The sequence below is a fragment of the Rhinatrema bivittatum genome, chromosome 9 (genome assembly GCF_901001135.1).
Source record: "Rhinatrema bivittatum chromosome 9, aRhiBiv1.1, whole genome shotgun sequence".
NCBI classification, from domain to species: domain Eukaryota; kingdom Metazoa; phylum Chordata; class Amphibia; order Gymnophiona; family Rhinatrematidae; genus Rhinatrema; species Rhinatrema bivittatum.
Genome location: NC_042623.1, coordinates 105,995,489 through 106,018,561, shown reverse-complemented (window position 1 = coordinate 106,018,561; position 23,073 = coordinate 105,995,489). Strand labels below are relative to the sequence as shown.

The window sequence follows — 23,073 nt, the reverse complement described above, 5'->3', positions numbered from 1 at the left end:
TGTTTCCATTTCTAAACTGTTAGACACTATTGCCTTGTTTTCTGATTTTTCAGGTTACAAAATCAATAGGTTGAAATTTCTCCAGTTAATATTCACTGTACAAAAGCTATTGTAGACCTTTACTCATTTCCATGGGAAAAGGAGGGGATAAAATGCTAAGGGATGACTAGTGTTGGCTCTGTGCTAACTGGCACCATTTCCAAAAACTGCAATTAGCATCTCCATCTCCTTTGGCGACAGCTCTGGTACAGCACCCCATACTTTGATAGTGGCAGTGGCTCCAGTACAGTGTAGTCAAATAAAAAAGAGAAAAGGAAAACGCCAGTCCAACCAATAATATCAGAGAAAAGGAAAGACTTGGAGAAAACAATAATATTGCTCTTCAAGCAACAGAAATAAGTGCATATAGAAAATGTTCTCAAAAAAGTCCAAGTCATGTCCACAACATGAGCCATATTCCTCTAATACACTGTTTCAAGGGGGGAGGGAGACGATAAATTAAAAAAATATATTATAAATAAAAAATATAATGAACAACAGAAAATCAACATGGCATTATTTGGAAAACAGAACAGGTCATACATTTATAAATAAGGCAATATTTAAAATGGATCTTTTATAAATAACTTAAATGTCTGGAATATAGACTGCAAACTGAAAGCATATCTATTAAGTCTAGGTAAAGTAGAAATTTAGAAAAGAGCGCCAAAGGGTCATATGACATTTAAAGCCAATCATAGTAACATAGTAATGTCAGCAGAAAAAGACCAAAATGGTCCATCTAGTCTGCCCAGAAAGCTTCCCAAGCTACCCCATGTTTCTCTTAAGGGTAGTACCTGCTGTTCCATACTGGTTTAGCTTTTTTATTTATTCTCATCATCTAGCTTTTTAGGGATCCACAGTGTTTATCCCAAGCCCCCTGTAAATTTTACAGCTATCATTCACAAAAAAACCAAAATAATATTAGCTAAAGATAAAAATTACAAACAAGCAGACCAATCTCCTGGTTTAACCTCACAGGGTGCAGAGAATTTAAATAAAAAATCCAATGTTACTCCCTCTGGTTCAAATTCTTGGCAAAATTACTGCCTCAGGTCTGGAGATCTATAAGATCATGTTGGCACTGAAGGCAATGAAAATCTAGAGGTGCCTCTAGTCGGGAATTCCTTATCAGAGTTTTAATTTTTCTAAGGGTCTTTCTAACCTAAAGAATGGGACAAGACCATAAAATGACATAAATCACCCCCACAGAGTTACAATCTGTATATGATCTAAGAGGAACACTCTTTCATGGATAGCGATAAAGAATAAGCGCAGGCTTGACAATGACCACATGGGGTGTGACCCCCCCCCTCCCCCATAGTTGAAGAAGTGGAAGAAACACAACCTGTGGAAGTTCACAAGATATTAGAATGTCCACTAAGTGGTGGCCCTGATGGAATGCAAAATGATTGGCTGTCTGAAAAATCAAAAGGGAAGCAAAAACTGACACTGACATCTTATAATACGATAGATTGCATATGCAACACAAGTGATCTGGATTAAATCAGGATAAGAACAGGGAAACAAAATCATGTTTGATATACAATGCATGCTTAAAAGCAGTCTTAATAATATGACATGGATATCCCCGTTGTAAACATTTCTGGGCCATAGTGGAAGCCTGAGAAATAAAATCTGAATGAAATGAACATATATGACACAGCTTAAAGAACTGACTGACTGGAATGTTATTTCTCAATGATTGGGAATGATGATTATTATAGTGTAGAAGACTGACCCTACTACTAGGCTTCCTATAAACAGAGGTAACAAATTGACCATCAGAGACAGAAATCTGAATATCCAAAAAAGGAAAAGAAAGAGAGTTTGGGAGCCTGCTTGTATGTGTGTGTACGCCTGTGAAAGAGAGAACAAGAGATTGGGAGCTTGCTTGTGTGTGGGTGTGTGCCTGTGAGAGAGAGAGAAAGAGATTGGGAACCTTGCTTGTGTGTGGGTGTGTGCCTGTGAGAGAGAGAGAAAGAGATTGGGAACCTTGCTTGTGTGTGGGTGTGTGCCTGTGAGAGAGAGAAAGAGATTGGGATCCTGCTTGTATGCATATGTGCCTGTGAAAGAAAGAGAGATTGGGAACCTTGCTTGTGTGTGGGTGTGTGCCTGTGAGAGAGAGAGAAAGAGATTGGGTGCCTCCTTGTGTGTGTGTGTGTGCGCCTGTGAAAGTGAAAACGAGAGATTGGGAACCTTGCTTGTGTGTGGGTGTGTGCCTGTGAGAGAGAGAGAAAGAGATTGGGAACCTTGCTTGTGTGTGGGTGTGTGCCTATGAGAGAGAGAAAGAGATTGGGATCCTGCTTGTATGCATATGTGCCTGTGAAAGAAAGAGAGATTGGGAACCTTGCTTGTGTGTGGGTGTGTGCCTGTGAGAGAGAGAGAAAGAGATTGGGTGCCTCCTTGTGTGTGTGTGTGCGCCTGTGAAAGAGAGAACGAGAGATTGGGAACCTTGCTTGTGTGTGGGTGTGTGCCTGTGAGAGCGAGAGAGATTGGGAACCTTGGTTGTGTGTGGGTGTGTGCCTATGAGAGAGAGAAAGAGATTGGGATCCTGCTTGTATGCATGTGTGCCTGTGAAAGAGAGAAAGAGAGATTGGGAACCTTGCTTGTGTGTGGGTGTGTGCCTGTGAGAGAGAGAGAAAGAGATTGGGAACCTTGCTTGTGTGTGGCTGTGTGCCTGTGAGAGAGAGAGAAAGAGATTGGGATCCTGCTTGTGTGTGTGTATGTGCCTGAGTAAAAGGAGATTGGGTGCCTCCTTGTGTGTGTGTGTGTGTGTGTGTGTGTGTGTGTGTGTGTGTGTGTGTCTGTGAAAGATAGGGGTCAACTTCCCAAATTTTCTTCTATATTACCATGAATATATCTTGTGACAAGGTCAAGTGTGACTACAAAATTGAAGGAAACTGAGTAATCCTTGATGGGGAAAGGTGGAAACTTCATTTGTGTCATATTCCAGGTATGTTTCCACAAAACATGTTAAGGATATATGGTACTGATATCAAGTTGTAGAATATTTTGGAAATGGGAAGATGAATTGGAAATTTGATGGAAATAGATTTCTTTTTATTGAAAGCTGTACCAAAAGGTTTTAAAACTTATGATATAATTTTCTCCAAAATGTTTTCAGGGTTCTATCCATGTTTACAATATGCACTTTCTGGAGGATGACACTGGATAGAAAGTGTGTGAGGAAAGTGCTTAAGACCTATGAGAAACCTGGCCAATGGCCCATTTTTTGGAGCAACTCAAAAGTTGTATTTTATTGCTCAAAGGGCAGTCTGGACATCAGTAAAAATCTCTAAACTCAATACTCAGGACAATAATAAATGTTGGTTTTGCCAGAGACATAAGGACAGTTTCACACATTATTTTTCTGTAACAGTATGAGCACATTATGGACAAGGGTATGGGAAAGGATTAAAGATATATTGAATATCTAATGCGAGCTTTCAGTTTTACTTATGATTTGGAAATGGATAGCAATTATAGAAGATATTTTTGCCTATAATAAGAATGATATTTTACTATCCTTGGCTTTAAAAGTCATCCATAACAACGGAAATGATAGTTCCTTTTTAGGAATACTCAGTAGAACATAGCATGTTTGATGTGGAAATATGTAGCTGTTATGGCCAACATTATAATAGACATTGAAAATACCGGACATCTGTACATCATTATGTATTCCAGGTGCTTTAACTGCCACCTTTTTTGTTGTGATATTAGAAAAACCAGAGTATCCCAACCCTCTCCTGGAAGGAGGCACACTTAATATGCACATCTATCTCATGCATATTCATTGTGGCAATCCTGAAGACCCGGCTGGTTAGGTGTGCCTCCAGAAGAGGGTTGGGAAACACTGAGATAGACTATGCTGTGCAATAAGGAAGTAGTATCTTCCCAGATGACACAGTGTTATGTTCACTAAATGAAAATTGAATATATAAATTCTTGTGGATTTAATAAAAATCTATGAACACAATTAACATGACTTGTAACAGACTTGCTGTAGAATGCTGATAACTCCAGAGCTTTTCTTCCATTGAGAAGACAAAATTAATTCAGATAAATCTGTTCTCTTTGGTATTGGGTTTCTCCATGAGCTCCTTTCTTTCTCTTTTCTCTAACCTCTATCCCACCCATCTTCACCACCTTCCCATGTCCCTGCAAGAACTCTCTAATTAGATTCACAAATTAAGCCCAGAAACTGGGAAATTTACCATCAGTGACTGCAATAAATGAAAAGCATCTATGTCCCCATATTTTATTCATTTATTTATGTGTTTATAAAATCTTACATTCTGCTAATCTCCAATGCAAATTGATGACTGATCTGAAACTCATTCAAAATTAAAAATGTCCAAACCTTAGAAAAAATACCATCTCTTTATCTTTCATTTACCATTAAAATATACCAGTATATCATGTATTAATTACAATATATCACTACCTATCTTTAAAAAGACAAATATTTTTTCATGCTCTTGGTATAAAACATGAGCTAGAAAACATTTTTTGAATATCTCTCCAATACTGTGCATTATGCTCTTGTGGAATCAATGTGGATTAAAAGAACTTTAATTTAACTCCTAGATTTTATTATTTGAAGAATTATAGTAAAACCCAAGGCTATTCTAGATTCAATAGCAGCAACTGAATTTCAGAAGACTCTCAGGATGGTACTTGCATTGCCAGAATAATAATTAGGATTATTCTTAAATCTGTTCTCTTCAGTTCAGGGGAAGGAGTCTGACTCCTGTGGATGCTACCTATTTACACTGCTTTAATTATTTTCAGTTGATTGAAAGTTTATGTCTATCTTTCTGGTCTGGTCTTCTCATATTGTGGATTTAATGTATATTTCCTCAGTCCTTTTGAAGTTTTCTAAAGACTATACTATTTTAGCCAGATTTGAAACCCCTACCTGAATGCTCTGCCATAAGAATACTAAAGAATAATGAAGAGATCATGAACTGCTCATGTTTGAGTTGGGTCACTGAGAGTCAACTTTTTCTTATGTGCAAAAACCTCCTTTCTCTTGGGTAGTTTTGTTCTGTTCTGTTCTGGTGGTGTTTGACAGATTGATTGCCAAAGGTAGAGGATGGGAAAAAACTTCATTGATTAAATGAATGGCATTTCTTACGTCTACATTTGTCAGTGAACAATAAAAAGTTGAATCCTTAAACTGCTTTAACAGGAAAAAGATACAGCAGATTGGGGAATTGGTGAGATGAATGGAACCATTTGTGTTCAGTCTACAGGCACACCGCTTAAGCCGGACAAGTCCTTGGAGGGAATCCGAAATAGTTATTGGACTTCGTAATCTCTTTCAGTCTGGAACTTCAAATCCCTCCTTTGCTGTGCTTTGTGGTGGTGGCTGCCAGAATTGTTGCAGAGTCTCCAGCATCATGTAATGATGTAAAAATAGCGAGAACCTTGGGGAGAATGGGTTGGGATCTAAGGCCCCTACACCACTGGGGAGTTCAGAGAAGGCTAAGAAATGAGCAAGAAAGCATCTCAAGATGTTGGTGTGATTCTAGAAATCCAACTTCCTTCAGTAAGCATTGTGGGATCCAGTAAAACAGAGAAGAACTTGCTTGGGTCATCCTCATGAAATATTACTCTCAAGGAAGTCTGGAAAGCAATTGTCCAGATGGAACACTGACTGACAGGTCATATTATTTCTACAGAAAATACTTTGTTAGAATTTAGATTCCAGTTTAGGATACAGCAATATTAAATAATTTGTTGATCAGGTTCAAGTTCTACAGGGCCAAATGGACTCTCTACAGGGTTTATGTAATACTTTTTTTGAAATCAGAAAGTATTCTTACAAAAAAGGTTCACATCTTAGAGAACAAAGGGGAAATAAGCAGCACACTTTGTTTTAAAGGTACCTAAATGAGTTTTTGAAGATCCCCGAGGACAAAATGCCATTAGTTATAAAAACTTATCATCTGTCCTTAACTGTAAGCATATAAGGTTAAAAGGGGGCAGTGGAGGTGCCTCCAGGAGAGGGCTGGGAAATACTGCAATAACACAAATCTGTTGATGCTTCCTTGATTATTACAAGACTCCATCTGGTTTTTTGTTGTTTTTTTTAATGAATATGCTTAAGTTTTTGAGATACTAATCTTCCCCATATTAAGGACCTGAACTAGCTGCTACTGTTTTTTCTTTCTTTACTCTGAATTCTTGTTGTGTACTGTGTTAATGTAAGTGTATATTTCCACAGAGGACTATGTATATTTGGTAAAAGTATATATAAAAAAATCATTCTTTGATGAAATACAATATTCTCAATAATCACGCATTTAAAATGAAAGATCTGCATTTTTATAGCTAATATAAATGAAAAAAGACTGAACGAGTGCTGGAAGCCTTGATGATGGCTTTACCACTCACATGTTTCAAACTTTGGCTAATCCAACTATTTTCCCATCTTGCCATATTTCCTCTACAGTCTACATACTTTTCCTAGAGAAATTTCATTGTATGATATTAGCCATCGGGTCCCATTCATATGGAAAACTCTGTTCTCTTCTCTAACAGCAATTCTACAAGGCAAAAGCAGCATGAAAAATGTTTTACAGGAGCTCCACCAAAATATTCTTTATTTTTTTCTGTTATTTTTGGTGGCTGTTGAATTTTCCATAGGTGGGAGGATATTTGAGTAACTCCCAGTCTTGCCGCTGTCACAGAAAGAATTGGCATGAGAAACCCCCCCTCCCCCCCCCCCCCCAGGTATAACAATCATACTCCTATGTTCTGTCCCATGCCTATGACACACTGACCAATGTTTCCCAAACCTCTGCTGGAGGCACACCTAACCAGTTGGGCTTTTAGGATATCCATAATGAATATGCATGAGATAGATCTGCATACAATGGAGACCCAGGGTATGCACATCTATCTCATGCCTATTCGTTGTGGCAATCCTGAAAAACCAACTGGTTAGGTGTGCCTCCAGGAGAAGGTTAGGAAACACTGACATAGATACTGTCTGAATCTCTATATTTTCATGGATTCTGAGTTGAATTACCATACTTTCTTCTTCTTTTGTGTTTCCTCCTCCACACCTCACCAGTTCTTTTTGTTTATACTGTGTTAAAACTCCTTCATGGAAGCTTCACAATTCCTTCCCTGTTTTAAATTTCATGTAAAACACTCTTTATTTCAGTCTGTTAGCAAGTTTGCTTGGGGCAATCAAATCACAGCTGACAGAAAATTAATGATTATGAGAGTGATTAGTAGAGATTACAGGCTACTGAGAACCTGACTGAGCATTTACTACTGTCATAATATTTATGCCTTGCATTATTAGGGATTAATGGTCATAAAGAGGACAAGATTCTACTATGCTGAACTCTATATACTTGTAAAAACTGTCTGCAGTTTGAAGAGTTCACTAATATTCTAACTGAATGTAAGGAGGACCTGTTAAGATTTCAATTTGCTTTTTCACTGCAGATTTCACCTTGCTTTGAATTTTATTCAACAAGCCCAGTTCTTCCACCTAATGCACAAAAACTGTAAACAAAACCCTCTCAACAAACATTTTAATGCTGCATTAACCACATGGGACACCAACCGAACATAAGCTCTAAGATTTGCCCTTTATTGCAAATCATACTGTAGTGCAGTCAGGGAGAAATAATGATTTCAATAATCCCTAACGATGCTTTTGTACAGATCAAACAAAAGTCTATTTACTATAAGCGAGCTTCAGTGAATACCTATGGACTTTATTATAGTTTTCTTAGGGGAAAAACATGTTCCTGTCCAAATGCTAAGGCACAAAGAAATACTATTCTGCGAGGCATCTATCTGAATGTTTTTTTGGCATTAAAAGAACAGATAATAGCAAACACTGCACTCATTTACAAAAACTTTCCCCATCCACTTTACCTAAATGTCATACTGTTCATTTGAAGCCTTAGAAAGGTTTTCCACTGCTTATTAAGAGGAAGCTAATATCAATGGTACACTATGCCTTCACATGTTTGTGGATGATACTCAGTGTTTAAGAGAAAGGTCTTTCAGAATATTAATCCATGAAGGTAAAGTAAGGCTTAATAACAAAGAATCCAACTGCTAAAATATTCTGAAAAATCTTTTTCTACATTATATTGGAAAAATCAGTGATTTTCTGACTGACAAAGTATAAGAATGGTTAAAACGTGAAATGAAAATCTAATGAAGGGCAATATTGCTAATGACATGTTATCATTTAGGGATGCTACAGACTGTCACTTCTTCAGTGGCTTGGAAAGGCACCCTATCATATCATTAAAGAGTGCAATGACATATGTAGACATTTGAGGAACTGAAGAGTACAATTAATTTTCTATTCAATACTCACTGAAATCCTCTGTATTGAAGAGCAGGCTAAAAAAATGTTTTCAACTCCAAGGCAAAATAACAGCAAAAAAACAAAATGCATTTGCAGAACCCGACTGTTAGATATGTGTTAACTAGATTTTGCAAGAGTACTTTAAATACATGTGAAATACTACTAACTTGAAAAACTAGGCATCATCATACTTTTAAATTTTAATGAGAAATGTCAAAGGAGCAATGCCATGTTCCTTTTTAGAGATGTGAATCGGTTCTGATTCCGGTTCCGATTCACATCGTTAATTTTTTTTCATGCGGCCCGGTCGCGGTTTTGTTTATCGGCTGCGCCCGAGCCGAAAAACAAAAAACCCACCCCGACCCTTTAAAACTGATCCCTTAGCTTCCTCCACCCTCCCAACCCCCCCCCCCCCAAAACATTTTACAAGTACCTAGTGGTCCAGTGGAAGTCCCGGGAGCATTCTCCCACTCTCGGGCCGTCGGCTGCCACTAATAAAAAAGGCGCCAATGGCCCTTTGCCCTTACCATGTGACAGGGTATCTGTGCCATTGGCCGGCCCCTGTCACATGGTAGGAGCACTGGATGGCCCATGTCATTTTTATTAGTGGCAGCCGACGGCCCGAGAGTGGGAGATCGCTCCCGGGACTCCCACTGGACCACCAGGTACTTGTAAAACGTTTTGGGGGGGTTTGGGAGGGTGGCGGAAGCTAAGGGATCAGTTTTAAAGGATCGGGGTGGGTTTAGGGATTGTTTTGGTGTGCCGTTTTTCCCGCCCTTCCCCAAAACGATAAGAGAACCCCACGAACAATTTTGTGGGGTTTTCCTATCGGTTTCGGGGAACCCCCAATTTCTGACGACTTTGAAAATATTGTACGATATTTTCAATCATCAGAAGCACGATTCACATCCCTACTCTTTTTACCTTTTATAAAATACAGCTTTATGGAGCTTAGGGGCAGTACTGCGCATTACCATTCAGAGAACCTGGGTTTGATTCTCAGGACAGATCTTTCCATTGCCAAGCCAGCTGGGGCTTGGAATGATGCAAGTCAGGGAGTCCCAGTTATTGAACAACAGCGACAACTAGTGGCCAATTTTAACGCCCATGATTGCAATATACCTGAAGGAGTCCTGGTGCGCAGCCCCCCTACTGAGGACTGTTGTTTTCACAGTTCTGACCAACCCAGCATTGGAAGCCCTAAGCCAGGAATTAAATCTGCATAGCCAGATCAGTACTAAACATTGTTTTTGAAAGCTCTCATATTTGGCTACTTGCACCCATTCTGAACCTAAGTAAATTAGGGTGGTGCTTTTCTGATCCCTGTGGGAACCCTTATACACACATCACATTGATACCTATAAAGTGTGAATACAGAGTAAACAACTGAAGACCAATTCAGAGAGTGAAAGACCTTAGCCAGAAATCAAACCCAGGCCCTCCACATGGCAATGCACAGCACTGCTACTGAGCCACTGGACTGACCTTATAGTGCCATTTTTGTATTTATTTGCTATTTATAGAGCTTTATGGAGTGTTAGAATTGTCTTTTTTAGTACTTCTTATTATGATAGCACAAAATAAGGTTGAAGATTAATCCAGCTTGATTCTTGGGAATATGCTGCTTGATTCCTATACTGAGATGCTGTAGGTGCTTGGAATAATTTACAAGCATAGGTGGTGAAAACCAGTACTGTGACATAATTCAACAGGGTTGTATGAACACGGTTGGGAGGTTTGAGCTTTCAAGGTCATAGGGACCTTACCAGCTAGATGTTCAAGCAAAAGTTTCACTAGTTTTGGAAGTTGTTTACATCATGGCAAAGCTTAGTGGTAAAGACATGAGTGGGAGTGGAGTCTGGATACTGCATTATGTATGGAAATTTATATACTTATATACCTTGGATGGTACAGAACCAATTGGAAAGCCAACAGAAACAGACTTGGAGAAGAAGCAATATCCTATACGCGGTCATGCATCTACAGCTGGTAGCTAGTATATATCCTTAGCAGTGTGGACCAGAATAATTTGGCAAATTAGCTGAGTTAATTGGTCTGTGATCATCTACTATGTACTATGACTGCTGCAATAAGAACCAGAAAACACGGTGTAAACAAAACTATTACAAACAATGATAAGATAGCTTTTGCAACATTTACTGGGAAAAGGATGGAGAAGTTAATAAAAATTACCTTTAGTAATTTAAGAGCACTCAAATAACTCATTTTCTGGAGAGAATGTGCATTCCAATGCATTGCAATATTTGTAGACTTACTCCCTCTGAAATCAGCAGTACAGGTGCCAAAATGCATCAAGTATCAGGCTTAAAATCAAGACTAGAAATGTGTGAATTAGAAAAATAAGTTTGTGAGCTAGTTTGGTGAAAATGGAAGAAGTTCAGAAGTTTGTAAACCTTTTTTTACTAAAAAAAAAAAAAATGATCTGAAGCAGATTTCTCAAAATTGGGCATTCTGCATCAGGTTTGAGTAGAATATCCCCAATTCATAAGGTCTGCTGCTGGCAAATTTGATGTGAAAGCTCACATATTGAAGAATTATTAATTTGTAACAAATCTCGTCAAAATTTTGCCCAGATTCTCTGGAGAATTTCTTATTACCTTCCTCATTAAACCTTAGATAAATGTTACAAATTTAAAACAGGCTGAAAATTAATCTGGTTTAATTTTTTATTTTTGAAGCAGCAGTTATCTGCTGCTGCTTTGTTCTTCCTGCTCAGTTGGAAACAAGACTAAGACATGGTACTATAAGCCTTTATTTGAAATTACATGGGTATCTCCCCCCCCCCCAATCTTATATTCTCCTCCCCCAACATACCTTTAGGGTCATTTATCAAAATGCATTAACGCCATAATACATGCAATAATCATGTTACTGCACAGAATAACTACACCTTATTTCCTGACATTAAGCTCTGCAATATGCCAGAAACAGCCATAACACATGGCTGTTTCTGGGCGAGAGAGAGAGAGAGAGAGAGAACGAGAGAAAGGGCAAACCTCTGGGGCGGCTTTCACAGTATTCGATTATTTATCACTATAGGAGGGCCAGCTCAAGGTGAGGTGTTGGTGGTTTAGGGTTTAGGAGCCAGAGTGAGATGTAGGAACAGCACAGTACACCTCGGTGAAGATCTGATGTCATTTGGAGTGAGGAAAGTCTCACAAAGTTGAGATTTCTACTATGTTCCCTCGCCCTAGTTTCATAGTACCCTGTTATAGAATCCATCAAGCTAGGGTGAGAGAACATTGTAGAAATATCATCTTTGTGAGACTTTCCTCACTCCAAATGACGTCATATCTCTGTCTCACTCTGCATGTGACACTGGCCCCTAAACCTTAAACCACCACCAAAACCTCACCTCGAGCTATTAGCTGGCCCTCCTATAGGGAGATAAATAGTTGACTGCTATGAAGGCCTTATAAATAGTCTCTTTCTCTCTTTGTCTCATCCCATAGTAAGTCTGGGCACTTCATGAGCTATGAAATAGAAGTATCATGGGGCATGAAAACTTTACGTGCCCCTTTTTCTTACCACAGGCATTATCCATGCAATATGATAGCATTTTGATGAATCTAGGGGGTCACTGAAGCAATGGTGTTAGGCGGTGCTATGTAATGATGGGCCCTGAATTCTAAAGACTGGTCACTGAATTCAGGTTTATAGAGTTTGCAAATCTACCTCATGCATGTTCATTGTAGATATCCTGAAAAACTGGTCAGGTTGTGGCTCTCGAGTAGCGGAGTTGGCCACCTCTGCCCTAGGCAATCTGGGGAGCAGAAGACCTGATTAACGGATCAAACCGGTGACCTTCCTTATGTCACTAAACAGCACTACTATTGCGCTACCTGGTCAATTCCACCTAGTTCAATTTTTATCTCAAAGGTTTTGCACAAACCTAACCATTGCTGGTCTACATTCTCCCTCTAGAAACTGTGTCCCTTGGCATCTCTGGTAATTTTGCCAGACACAAATCATTGTTACGGGAAAATATGATATATATATAGATTTCCACTTTCCTGCTAAAATGAATATGATGGTGTCCCATGGCACAGAAACACAGATACAAAATATTTTTGCTTCATTAAAACAGTATGAAATATTTACTATAAAGAAAGTCTACCTGCAACCATATCATCAGATGTTGCACATTATCAACATGATCTCACCTCACATTCAAAGTCTTCTGTTCTATCCGCATCGGCATTAATAGTGGAAAGATACTCATTCCCGTCATAAAATTCATGTTCCATTGGGTGTAGAGAATGGCAGCTAAACAGGAAAAAGGAATACAATAAAAGTGAATGAGTGAATGTCTCCTTAAATAGAAGAAATTGCAATAAATGCCTGACACGTTCTCATTTAATGAGTAGAAGCAGAATTACCAGTTCTAGGCGCATGTGTGTCTCTATTCATGAGGCTATTTGTGTCTGCATGTTAGGGATGTGCATTCATTAGAAATGAAATAGGAAATAACAAAATTTTCTATTTTGTTTCATTTTGTTCTCAAAACAAAACTATTGAAAATCCAACAAAATTTCATTGGTTTTCAAGATTTATTTTGAAAATCGTAAAAAAAAAATTCACCGGTCATGCCAGGCCAGGGACTTGCCTAGAGAATAGGCCGAGGCCCTATGCCAGAGCACAACACTGGCACCTTGGCCTAGGCCTGAGGCTGTGGACTTGCCTAAGCATAGGCCACAACCTGACACAGGGACAATGAGTGGCCTATGCCCGAGGGCGATGCTGGTGTTTCAGCTTAAGCCCAGGCCCAATGCCTGGGTCTCAGCTGAGACCCAAGTAAAGGCCCAAGCCCCAAAAATGTTTCTGGGTCCAGGAAACTTCCTGGCCCCCACTTACCTTGTCCATTGGGATCTGATACCACACCCCAGCTGCAGGCCTGACACTGGAGCCCAGCCCAGAGGCTGGATCCTGATGCCTGGGCCTCGCTGTAGGTGAAAGCCTGGGCCCAGGCCTGATGTTGAGGACCAATCTGGGGGACAGGTTACATCTTGTCCTCAGCCCGGGCACAGACTTAATGCTGGGTCAGATGCCAGGACCCAGTCCAGAAACCAGTTCCTGATACCTGGGCCTTGACTCTGCCAAGGCTTGGGCCCAACCTGGAGGCCATGTCCTCATGCGGAGGCCTCAAACCAGGTTCAGGCCCCAGCCCAGGCCTCGTATGGATCATTCTCTTCTTTCTTCTTTTAAATGTCGGTGTTCGCTGGGGATGCGCTGGAGTTAATTAATTCCAATGCCTTCCTCCTCATCGGAGGGCACCATTTTGGTGTATAGCAGAGCTGAGGCCTAGGCATTGGGACCTGGACTCCGGTCCCTGCCCAGGCCTGGCATTGGGCTAGGCCAAGGCCATGGTCCTGGCATCCAGCCTAGGCCTCGAAATTGGGTCTAGGCCGAGCATCAGGACTAGGCCTTGAAGCCTGGCGTTTGCATAGGACAAAGGCTGAGGTCGTAGCATCCTACCGCAGCCCAAGCCTACACAAGGCTAAGGCTTCTGCCTAGGCCTCTTCAGCAGAACCTTTCCAGACCAGGTAAGTGGGGGCCGTGGAGGATCCTGGCCCTGGCATTTTTCTGGATTGGGAGGGATGGGTGGTGTGGGTGGGAAGGCTTGGGAGGCCCTATTTCTTTTTTAAATTTGTTTTTGGGGTATTTAATTTTTTAATCTTTTTCATTTTCATAAACTAAAGAAAATGAAAATTGTGGAAATATACCCCAATAATGAAATTAAAAACCAATACAATTTTTTCCCCCCACATCTCTGGTGGTTGTTTGTATGTGCCTATCTATATATGTACATGTGTATTGTGCTTATATGTGTATTTATATATGTAGTTGTATATGTTCCTTTCACCAATTAAAAGAGAAACAAAACTAGTGCTTTGACCTGCTGGATGGCAATGTGTTTGTTCAAAAAGCAACATACAGTAATTTGCAGCACCAAAAACGGATTTGTCAATGAGACTTCATGAGATCAAGGCAGGAATGCAAACGCAATACCCCTCATTTTTATATACGTATAGAAGATTAGAATGATCTGGTGGTCCAAAGAAAGCATTGCTGAAGAATTCATTACCACAGCCTTCTTCCAGTGATTACCTTGTAGTACTCAAGTACATATTTTTGGCATAATTATTGATTCTACTCTGAATATGGACCCCACATTTATTAATTTATTTATTTTAAGGGATTTACAATCTGTTCAATCTTGAAATCTCAGTGGAGCACAATAAAATATCCATAATCAGTTACAGATAAAACAAATGAAACACAATTGAAAAATATGTGACGGTAGCTTCACAACCCTCACAGGGTTCGTAAGTTTAAAACAAGTGCGCGGACACCCATAGACACGTGTATAGGCACACAAATGGACATAAGCTGAAATTTTAAATCATGCATGCAGTTGTGCACATATGATTTAAAATGCACTTACCGCACGTATGTGTGCTCCCAATTTTAAGCTGTTCCATGAGCAAATGTTCTTCACATATCTTCCTTAGGACTTTGTCAGTTTTAAAACAGGCAGATAAGCAGATTTTATGATATGCTGGCATGAAGGATATTGCCAGTTTTACTCAATAGTTTTTCCAGTCTATCTAAAGGTCATCTCTGGTTCTTCAGCCAGCCCTAAGTTGTCCTGGACCCTGCACCCTGGCATATTAGGCCTAAAAAGTGAATTCTGCAGACTTATACCTTATCAGAAGTAGCAATAAACATTTGTAGCTAACAAACCGCTGCAACCACCAGATTTAAAATACGGATTTACATGCATAACTATTTGGCCTGCCCTGGTATGCCCCTGTCATTCCCCAGCACTGCACTTTTTTTTTTTTTTTTTTTTTACTCACACCTGCATATATACATGTGTAATTTCTGGCCTTTAAAATACACGTCTGTCACGCATGGCCAAGATGCACACATATATGAGCCTTTTAGCATGAGCAATGCTTTTCTAATTCACTATTAAATTTTCTCTTCCTGCAGCTTTCTGGGATTTTTTGTATCTTTGAAATCCTCCCCATGGCTAGCTCTTCCCCATTTTTTGGCTTGGGTCGTGTCCTATATATACTGGGTGAGAATGTTCAGATTAAACTCTAGCAGAGAGGCTTAGTGGATTACTTTTCTACAAGAGAACATCTATGGAGCAATTTTTGGAAGTGGGTTTTGTGGAATTCTTGGTAGGCCTCATGGCTCATCAAGTAAAGAAGTGATTTTGGGTAGGCTTCATAGCTTGCCACGTGAAGGAAACCCAAGAAGCTAAGAATTTTGACCCAATTTCCTAACACAAGGCCAGTTACATCCTTGTTGGAAGGACTGGATTTTCAGTACTTTGCCCCTGAGACCAGTTAACAGTGAGGCAGAGACTGCTGGTTTTTGGAAGAAGTTTTGGTATCCAGTTTGATCCACTTTCAAGCAAGGAGACGTTTTTCCAGTTTTCTCTTGTGATTCTGAAAGATCACAGGAGAAGAGTTAAGAGGAGGTGCACTATGGACAAAGAAACTACAGCCCTTGGAGCTGTGAGTTTGCTTTTTATGTTAATGGTTTTTTTCATCTTGGCTTGGATTTTGGTTTTAAACTGAAGTAAACCTATTTTTGTTGAACACCACTACTGGACTGTAGGCTGTGTTCCTTATTGCTGACTTCAACTCAATAAGCTCCTTCCTTTTGTGAGTTCCTATTGAACTGAGATTTGAAGGGTGATTGAGAATGTCTGACAATATTTTGGATTCCTTATGTTCTTATGTACCACTGCACCTAGGGCTCTGGATATTATACTTCTTCACCACTTGTGGAATCCTGGAATCGCAGTGGCTATTGTTATTGTGAGATGGCAGAGAGAGTTAAAGGTCCTAGGAACTGTGAGGACTCTGAATTCGGTCCTTAAATCAAGAGGGGGTTACAAATACAGATACCATCTAAAAGAGCATAATAGAACATAGTTCTCTGCTGTAGCTGTCATGCATATTTTAATCTGTCAATTTTAAATCAACCAAAAGCCACGATATCAAGAAAAGCTTCTAACTCCTTTCTGAAAGCTTGAACATCTTCCATTGCTCTTAGATCATCTGGAAGAGCATTCCAACATTGCAGGTTGACTACTGAAAATACTTTTTACCTTGTTTCCTTGAGTCTGATCTACTTTACTAATGGAATATCAAAAGGTTTCTTGCCAGAAGACCTCAAATATCTTTGGGATTATAGAGTTTCAGTAGCACACTGACACATAATGATGTTTCATTCTCAAGGGCTCTATGCACTAAGGTTAAGATTTAAATTTAAATTGGAAAGCCATAGGTAACCAATGCAAAGATTGCAATACTGGAGTTATATGCTCCCTAACTTTACTGCCAGTTAGAACACTCTTCTGCACTACTTGCAGAGCATGTATGTATGAGCTGGAAATTGCACCATGGTGCAGTATTCAGTGAAAAGTTAATAAGGCTTTAGCCTCCTCGTCATCCATAATTTAAATAAAGTGTAACGATTGCCTTTTTCCATCGATATGCAGGTTGAACTAGCTATTACATGTGAGTGATGTCATCCAGTGGCACTGAATTGACTTGCGTCTACAAACTAGTAGAGCTTCGAGTTCTACTGGACATGTGTGGGTATTTCCCTGGGAGCCTCCTCAGTCATTTTTTTGTCCAAGCACAGCATGGTTGTGTACTCAAGCTCTCCTCATTTATTTTTCAATAAACTCCTAAATATGATATTTTTCTTACTAATTCTAGTTTTTAGTTGCCCCACTGCCTCTGTTGCATCCACAACAGCACTTTTCAGTGCGACTTTAAAAAAAAAAAAAAGGGGAATGAGGAAAATCTTTCAAAGGCCTTACCTCCTCAGAATACATCAGGGAAGAAAAAGTCTACTGTGAGTGGATCCAAAAACTGCATTTGTGGTAAGGTAATGTCCTTCATGGATGGTCATGAGCTCTGCTATTGATGCCTCAGGCTGGAACAAGACCAAAGCAACTGTTACCATTGTGGACTTTGGCTTGAGCCAGTGGGGAAGTTTTTGAGGAGATCCCTGCTCAACTCTTTTCCTGGTAAGGAAAATGATGCCAAACTGTGGGGAGGAGAATCTGAAGATATTTACACATCTGACTGAGGAGGCTCCCAGGGAAATACCCACACATGTTCAGTAGAACTCGAAGCTCTACTAGTTTGGAGACACAAGTCTGTTCTTGCGCTCTCAGCATTCCAGGACCATCGAGATTGAGAAGATGTGTAAATTTCTTCAGAGTCAAAACAGATTCTCCTCCCCACAGTTTGGCATCATTTTCCTTACCAGGAAAAGAGTTGAGCAGGGAGCTCCTCAAAAACTTCCCCACTGGCTCAAGCCAAAGCCTTGGATTTGAGTACTGTAAGCTGCCCTGAATCGAAGAAGTGGTATCAGTCCTTGGAACCATCAAAGCCTGTGAAGATGAAGCACAAGCGCTTGAAGTGTAGTGCATTGGCATAGTCACCGACACAGCGATCATTGGCTAAGTTGATGCAAGATGCATCGACATACCTGATCCACAGTGCATTGATGCACTTGATGCTCTATGTACTGATGCATTTGACACACAATGTACTGGTGCAATTGACACTTGGTACAATATCCGCAGTGTGTGCAGCCCACTTTTCATCAATGCACCTTGAGGCTTCCTCGCACAGATGATATGGTATACCTGGTCCTCTGATACATGACCCTACAATGTACAGTGCAAGGACACAAGGCACAATCCTGAAGCAACCAATGCTTGCATTGCCAAAGCATCCTTAAATTGCACTGGCTTCCTTGATGCAACTCCCCAAAAAGCAGTTGATGCAATCAAATTCACAGTCTTCAAAATCATTCAGGCATTCTACTCCATCGACACATCAAGCTCACCAGGCTGTTCCACTAACACAGCAGTATACAGCCCATCCTAGATCATTGGGGAAAGGAGTCATACTACCTCTGCCCTCTCCAATAATAACCTTCCCAGTTACTTATGGAGTGTCTTCATTTGGAAACACCAGATCCAGCATTCTTCATAGTTCAACTCACCACCAACAGACCATGTATTCAGATGCATGTACTTATCCTGGTCTCTGAAGAGGATGTTCCATCACCCACAACAACTTGACCAAATTTCAGTTTGCATGAAAAGTTTCTTCACCTTTCTGTCCAAGGAGTCGGAAGGAACATTTTAGCCTCCCCTCTCCACCATAGTTGCAGCGATTCCTCAAGCTGGAGTTCCAGTTTCACTTATTGGCTTGAACACATCATTACCTGTAATTAAGGTTTCTTCATCATCTGTCTATCACAGCGGAGTCCAGTTAATCAAAGGAGGTATACCAGGGCATTTCTTTTCAGGGGCAACTGGAAGAACCTACTGGCTTGACATCTTTATCATTGGAGTCCCGGATAAGTGAGCCTATAACAGTAAGTTCAGAGAAAGACTCTACAAGTATACCTTTCAACTCACTTCTGTATTTGCCCTGATCACACATCTCCCCCATAAGATCTGACCTATTATGAATTTGCAGAAAAGATGGGAGTGACTCTTGGCATCCATTTCCGTAAAGACAAGGACCCCTGCTGGGGACTCCTCAATCTTCTTCAGATACTCAATATCCCATCAGAACCAGTGGCCCTTCCAATACACAATACCCTACATTTATTAAAATGTGGGAAACACCAATTTCAAGCATCCTTATAGCTAGGAAGCTTGACCTAAAATACAGGGTCCAGAAATCTCTGGGATTCGGTGTTTTTCAGATTCCAAACCAGTCTGCAATAGTTAAATTTGATATGAAAAAGAAAAGGATTCACTCAAACTCACCCCCAGGAAAAAAAAACATGGGCTATTCGACAACTTTGGTAAGAAAGTCTTCCAAAGTGCCATGCTTACTGCTTGAATTGCTATCCACCAATTTTATATGGTGCAATACCTCCACAGTAGCATGAAGAAGCTAAAGCCTTTTCTACAGCCTATAGATGCTGGTACTTACAATCCCCAGCTGTTTTTGAATGCAGAAGGTGGCATCCATCACCTTCTCCATTCTGTTTATGAATCATTCAATTTCATTTCATATACCATATCAGGCTAAATTGGTGCTTGATATATGGCATGACTTAGAGCGAGCAACATATATGAAGAGGTCCATGAGAAGGTGGCAGATCTTCCTTGTTTATGAGGCAATGTAGCAGTGCAATGTTCCTCGACAATTCCCAAGTAGCCCTCTACCTTGAGCCATTCCTTCTTTGCCTATAATCAACAGTATTTCCACATCTGCGTTGTCCAGAAATACAGTTTTTCCCATACCTAGACGACTGGCTATTCACATTGAACTATCAGGAAGAAATACTCTGTTGACTGTACAAGACAATTTGTCTCTTATAACTTAGGATTTCTGGTCAATTTTGAGAAATCACATCTGTTCCCTAGTTCATTAGGTCTGGTATAGACTCACAACAACAGAGAGCATTGCTACCTTCATGATATCACTTATACGCAAGCTACTGTACTCTCCAAGCTCAATAGCCAGAGCACTCCTCATAGTCTTGGGATAGATGGCCGCCGCCATCTATGTGGTTCCGTTCACCCATTTCTTATCTGTTATCTTCAATAAGGTCTACGATCAATTAAATCAACCACTGTCCTAAGTGATACAGGTCACAAGGGACATGACAAGAGAATTGCAGTGAGGTTGCACTTCCCCCCATTCTCCAAGTAGGAGCTCCTCTCTTAAATAACACTTGGTAGTAGAAGCCTCTATCATAGAATGGGGCTTACACACAGGGTCCTTTTGAAACCCAGGGCACCTAGTTTCAGATCTACTTACTGGAGTTAAATGCGATAAGATACACTCTATCAATCTTTGACCATCATCTTTGAGGAAAAACTATCTTCATTCAGATAGACAACGAAGTTGCCATGTTTTATGACAAGCAAGGAGGTACAGGATCATGGTCTCTCTGCCAGGTAGCACCAAAGATTTGATATTTGGAAATGGATTATCAAACGGTTCTACAGGCCACCTATCTTCCAGGGATCTCCAATATACTGGCAGGTTGCTTCAGCAGAGTATTTCACCTACATGAGTGGGCTCTACAACAGTCAGTAGCCAACAGACTGTTCAACTTATGGGGTCTATTGTCAGTGGATCTATTTACCACAGAGCAGAACAGGAAGCTAAATCAATTTCGATCAATTCTGCCCAGTAATCTATGACTAGCTCAGTATGCTTTCCTGCTCAACTGAGAACAAGCGTCATGTTTGCTTTTCCATTGATACTATTGATCACCAAACAGTGCAGAAACGTCTCCAGGATTGTGCTCATCTAACCCTCATTGATCCAGCGTGACCCAAACAGATTTAAGTTACATATCTTGTACAACTTTCTAGCAGTCCCCCATATAACTGGGGGTGGACCCTATGTTGTTGACTCAAGACGAAGAGACGCTTTATCATCTCAGCCTCTCAGGCCTTAACCTAACATCTTGGATGTTGAGCACTCGGTAATTGTGAATCTAGGCTTTCCTAAATTGAAGACATATTAATCTCATCTAAAAAGCCTTCATCTAGAAGAAATTATGCCTTGAAATGGAAGATATATTTCCAGTAAATGCTGCGATCCCAAACATTTGCTTAAGTACTTGCTCCACCTTTCTAATTCAGGCCTTGCCACATCTTCAGTGTAAGCACATCTCAGTGCCATAGTGGCATATTATGTCCTGGTTGAAAATAAACTAATTTCTACTCATCTGCTGATTTCTAGATTCATGAAAGGTCTAATACATGTCAAGACTTCAGTGCAAAAACTGCCAGTTCCATGGGACTTAAATGTAGTCCTCTCTCAACTGATGAAGCCTCTTTTTGAGCTGTTGGAGTTAGCTTTGCTACAATTCTTTTCATAGAAAGTAGTCTTCCTTGTAGTGGTTACTTCAGCTATAAGGATCAGTGAACTTCAGGCTCTTGTTTACTGCCTACCATACATGCAGTTCTTTCACAACAGGGTAGTTCTCCGTACTTACTCGAAGTTTCTACTGAAGGTAGTCTCTACTTTTCATAATCAATCAATCCTATTAACTACATTTTTCCAAGACCTCATGTGCATAAAGGAGGAGAAATCTTCATACCTTAGACTTTAAAAGAGCATTAGGCTTATTACAAAAAACAAACTCACATAACAAGCTTCTCAGCTCTTTATATCATACAACCCTAGAGACTAGATATACTAGTCGCCAAGCGTACTTTGTTCAACTGGATAGATGAATGCATTCAACACGGTTACACCTTTGCAGGATAGCAGGTCACTGACTCCATAATAGCCCATCAATTGAGAGTTATGGTTTCTTCTGCTGCTCATCTCTGAGAGGTATCTCTTGAAGACATCTGCAAAGCTGCCACCTGGTCATTAGTTCATACCTTTACATCTCATTACTGTTTGGACAACCTCTCAAGGACTGACAGTACATTCAGATAGGCAGTTTTTTCAGTAGGCCGCTCTCTGTTGTAGAGTCCAGATCGCATGCTCAGTAAATGCTCCACTGCAACTCTCAGCTTGGGACTTCACACATGTAATGGCAAATTGAACCTGCTGATCGAGATAAAAAGCAAGTTTGTTTATCATAAATGGTGTTTTTCATAGCTAGCAGGATGAATTTGCCATGGAATGTCCATCTGTCTCCCTGAAGAGTCAACAACCTAGCTAGTATTAGCTCTGTAAAACACTGAGAAGGCTCATGAGCGAACTCCAATGCAGGAACTCCCACACATGCTCAGTAGAGCTCAATGCTCTACAAGCTTGAATAGATGAGTTCATTTGGTGCTGCCAGATGACATTACTCACTTGCTTAAACTATAGAAGAAAGGAAAGCTCAAAGTCAAACATTAAACCAAGGTTCCTCAGCTGAAAAAGTATCAGTATTGTAAGCTTTCCAAAATAAAATGAAATAGGGGAAGAAACAGATGGAAAACAACTTAGTTTCCGTTTTCTCCATATTAAATTTCAGGAATTTTTAGTAAAGCAGCTTTGTCCCTTTATAATTGAAAAGGCTTTTAAAACTTTCAAGGCTGGGCAATTGTAAAAAAATTTTGTGGGCTTGCTCTTAGAAGTGACACATAGGTTTAAATTAATCCAAAATGCTACTGCATGTATATTAATTGGTTTGAATGTTAGAGAACATATTACTCCTACTTTTTAGGGATTTTTACTGGTTAGCTGTAACCTTTCAGGAAAAAATTCAAGGTCCTAACATTAGCTTTTAGAATTTTAAAGAATTCAGTATCATTATATTTGAAGGAATGTTTAGTACCATACATACTACTAGGTCTCTTAGACCTACTCAAGAGGCTCTTCTTCGAACCCCATTGTTAAAAGAAGTGAGATAGCCTTTTCATATGTTGTTCCCAATCATTGGAATACTCTCCCCATATTATAGCTGGTTATTTTAAGTTCAGAAATTAAAGACCTGGCTTTTTATTTTAACTTTTAGTTAATATCTTTTTATTTAGCTAACCTATTTGATTAGACCTTTTAAAACCATTGGTCTTTTACCTTTACGTTATACTTTGATAAAAAATGTAGGTTGCTTATTTCTGTAAACCATAGATTTTAAGGATATTTAAAATGAAAGTGTTGTTTGCTTCATGTGTGTGTTTTTTTTTAAAA

The 23,073-nt window shown here is 39.9% G+C and overlaps 1 protein-coding gene across 5 annotated transcripts in view; it reads right to left on the bottom strand.

Moving 5' to 3' along the window:
* The window catches only part of PDZRN4 (PDZ domain containing ring finger 4), a 940,417-nt gene that overhangs the window by 223,487 nt on the left and 693,857 nt on the right, over window positions 1-23,073 (bottom strand). For all 5 annotated transcript variants that reach the window (XM_029616542.1, XM_029616543.1, XM_029616541.1 and 2 more), the window contains one exon: window positions 12,577-12,679. In XM_029616542.1, coding sequence (XP_029472402.1) covers window positions 12,577-12,679 — 103 coding nt within the window. The remainder of the gene's footprint in view (window positions 1-12,576; window positions 12,680-23,073) is intronic.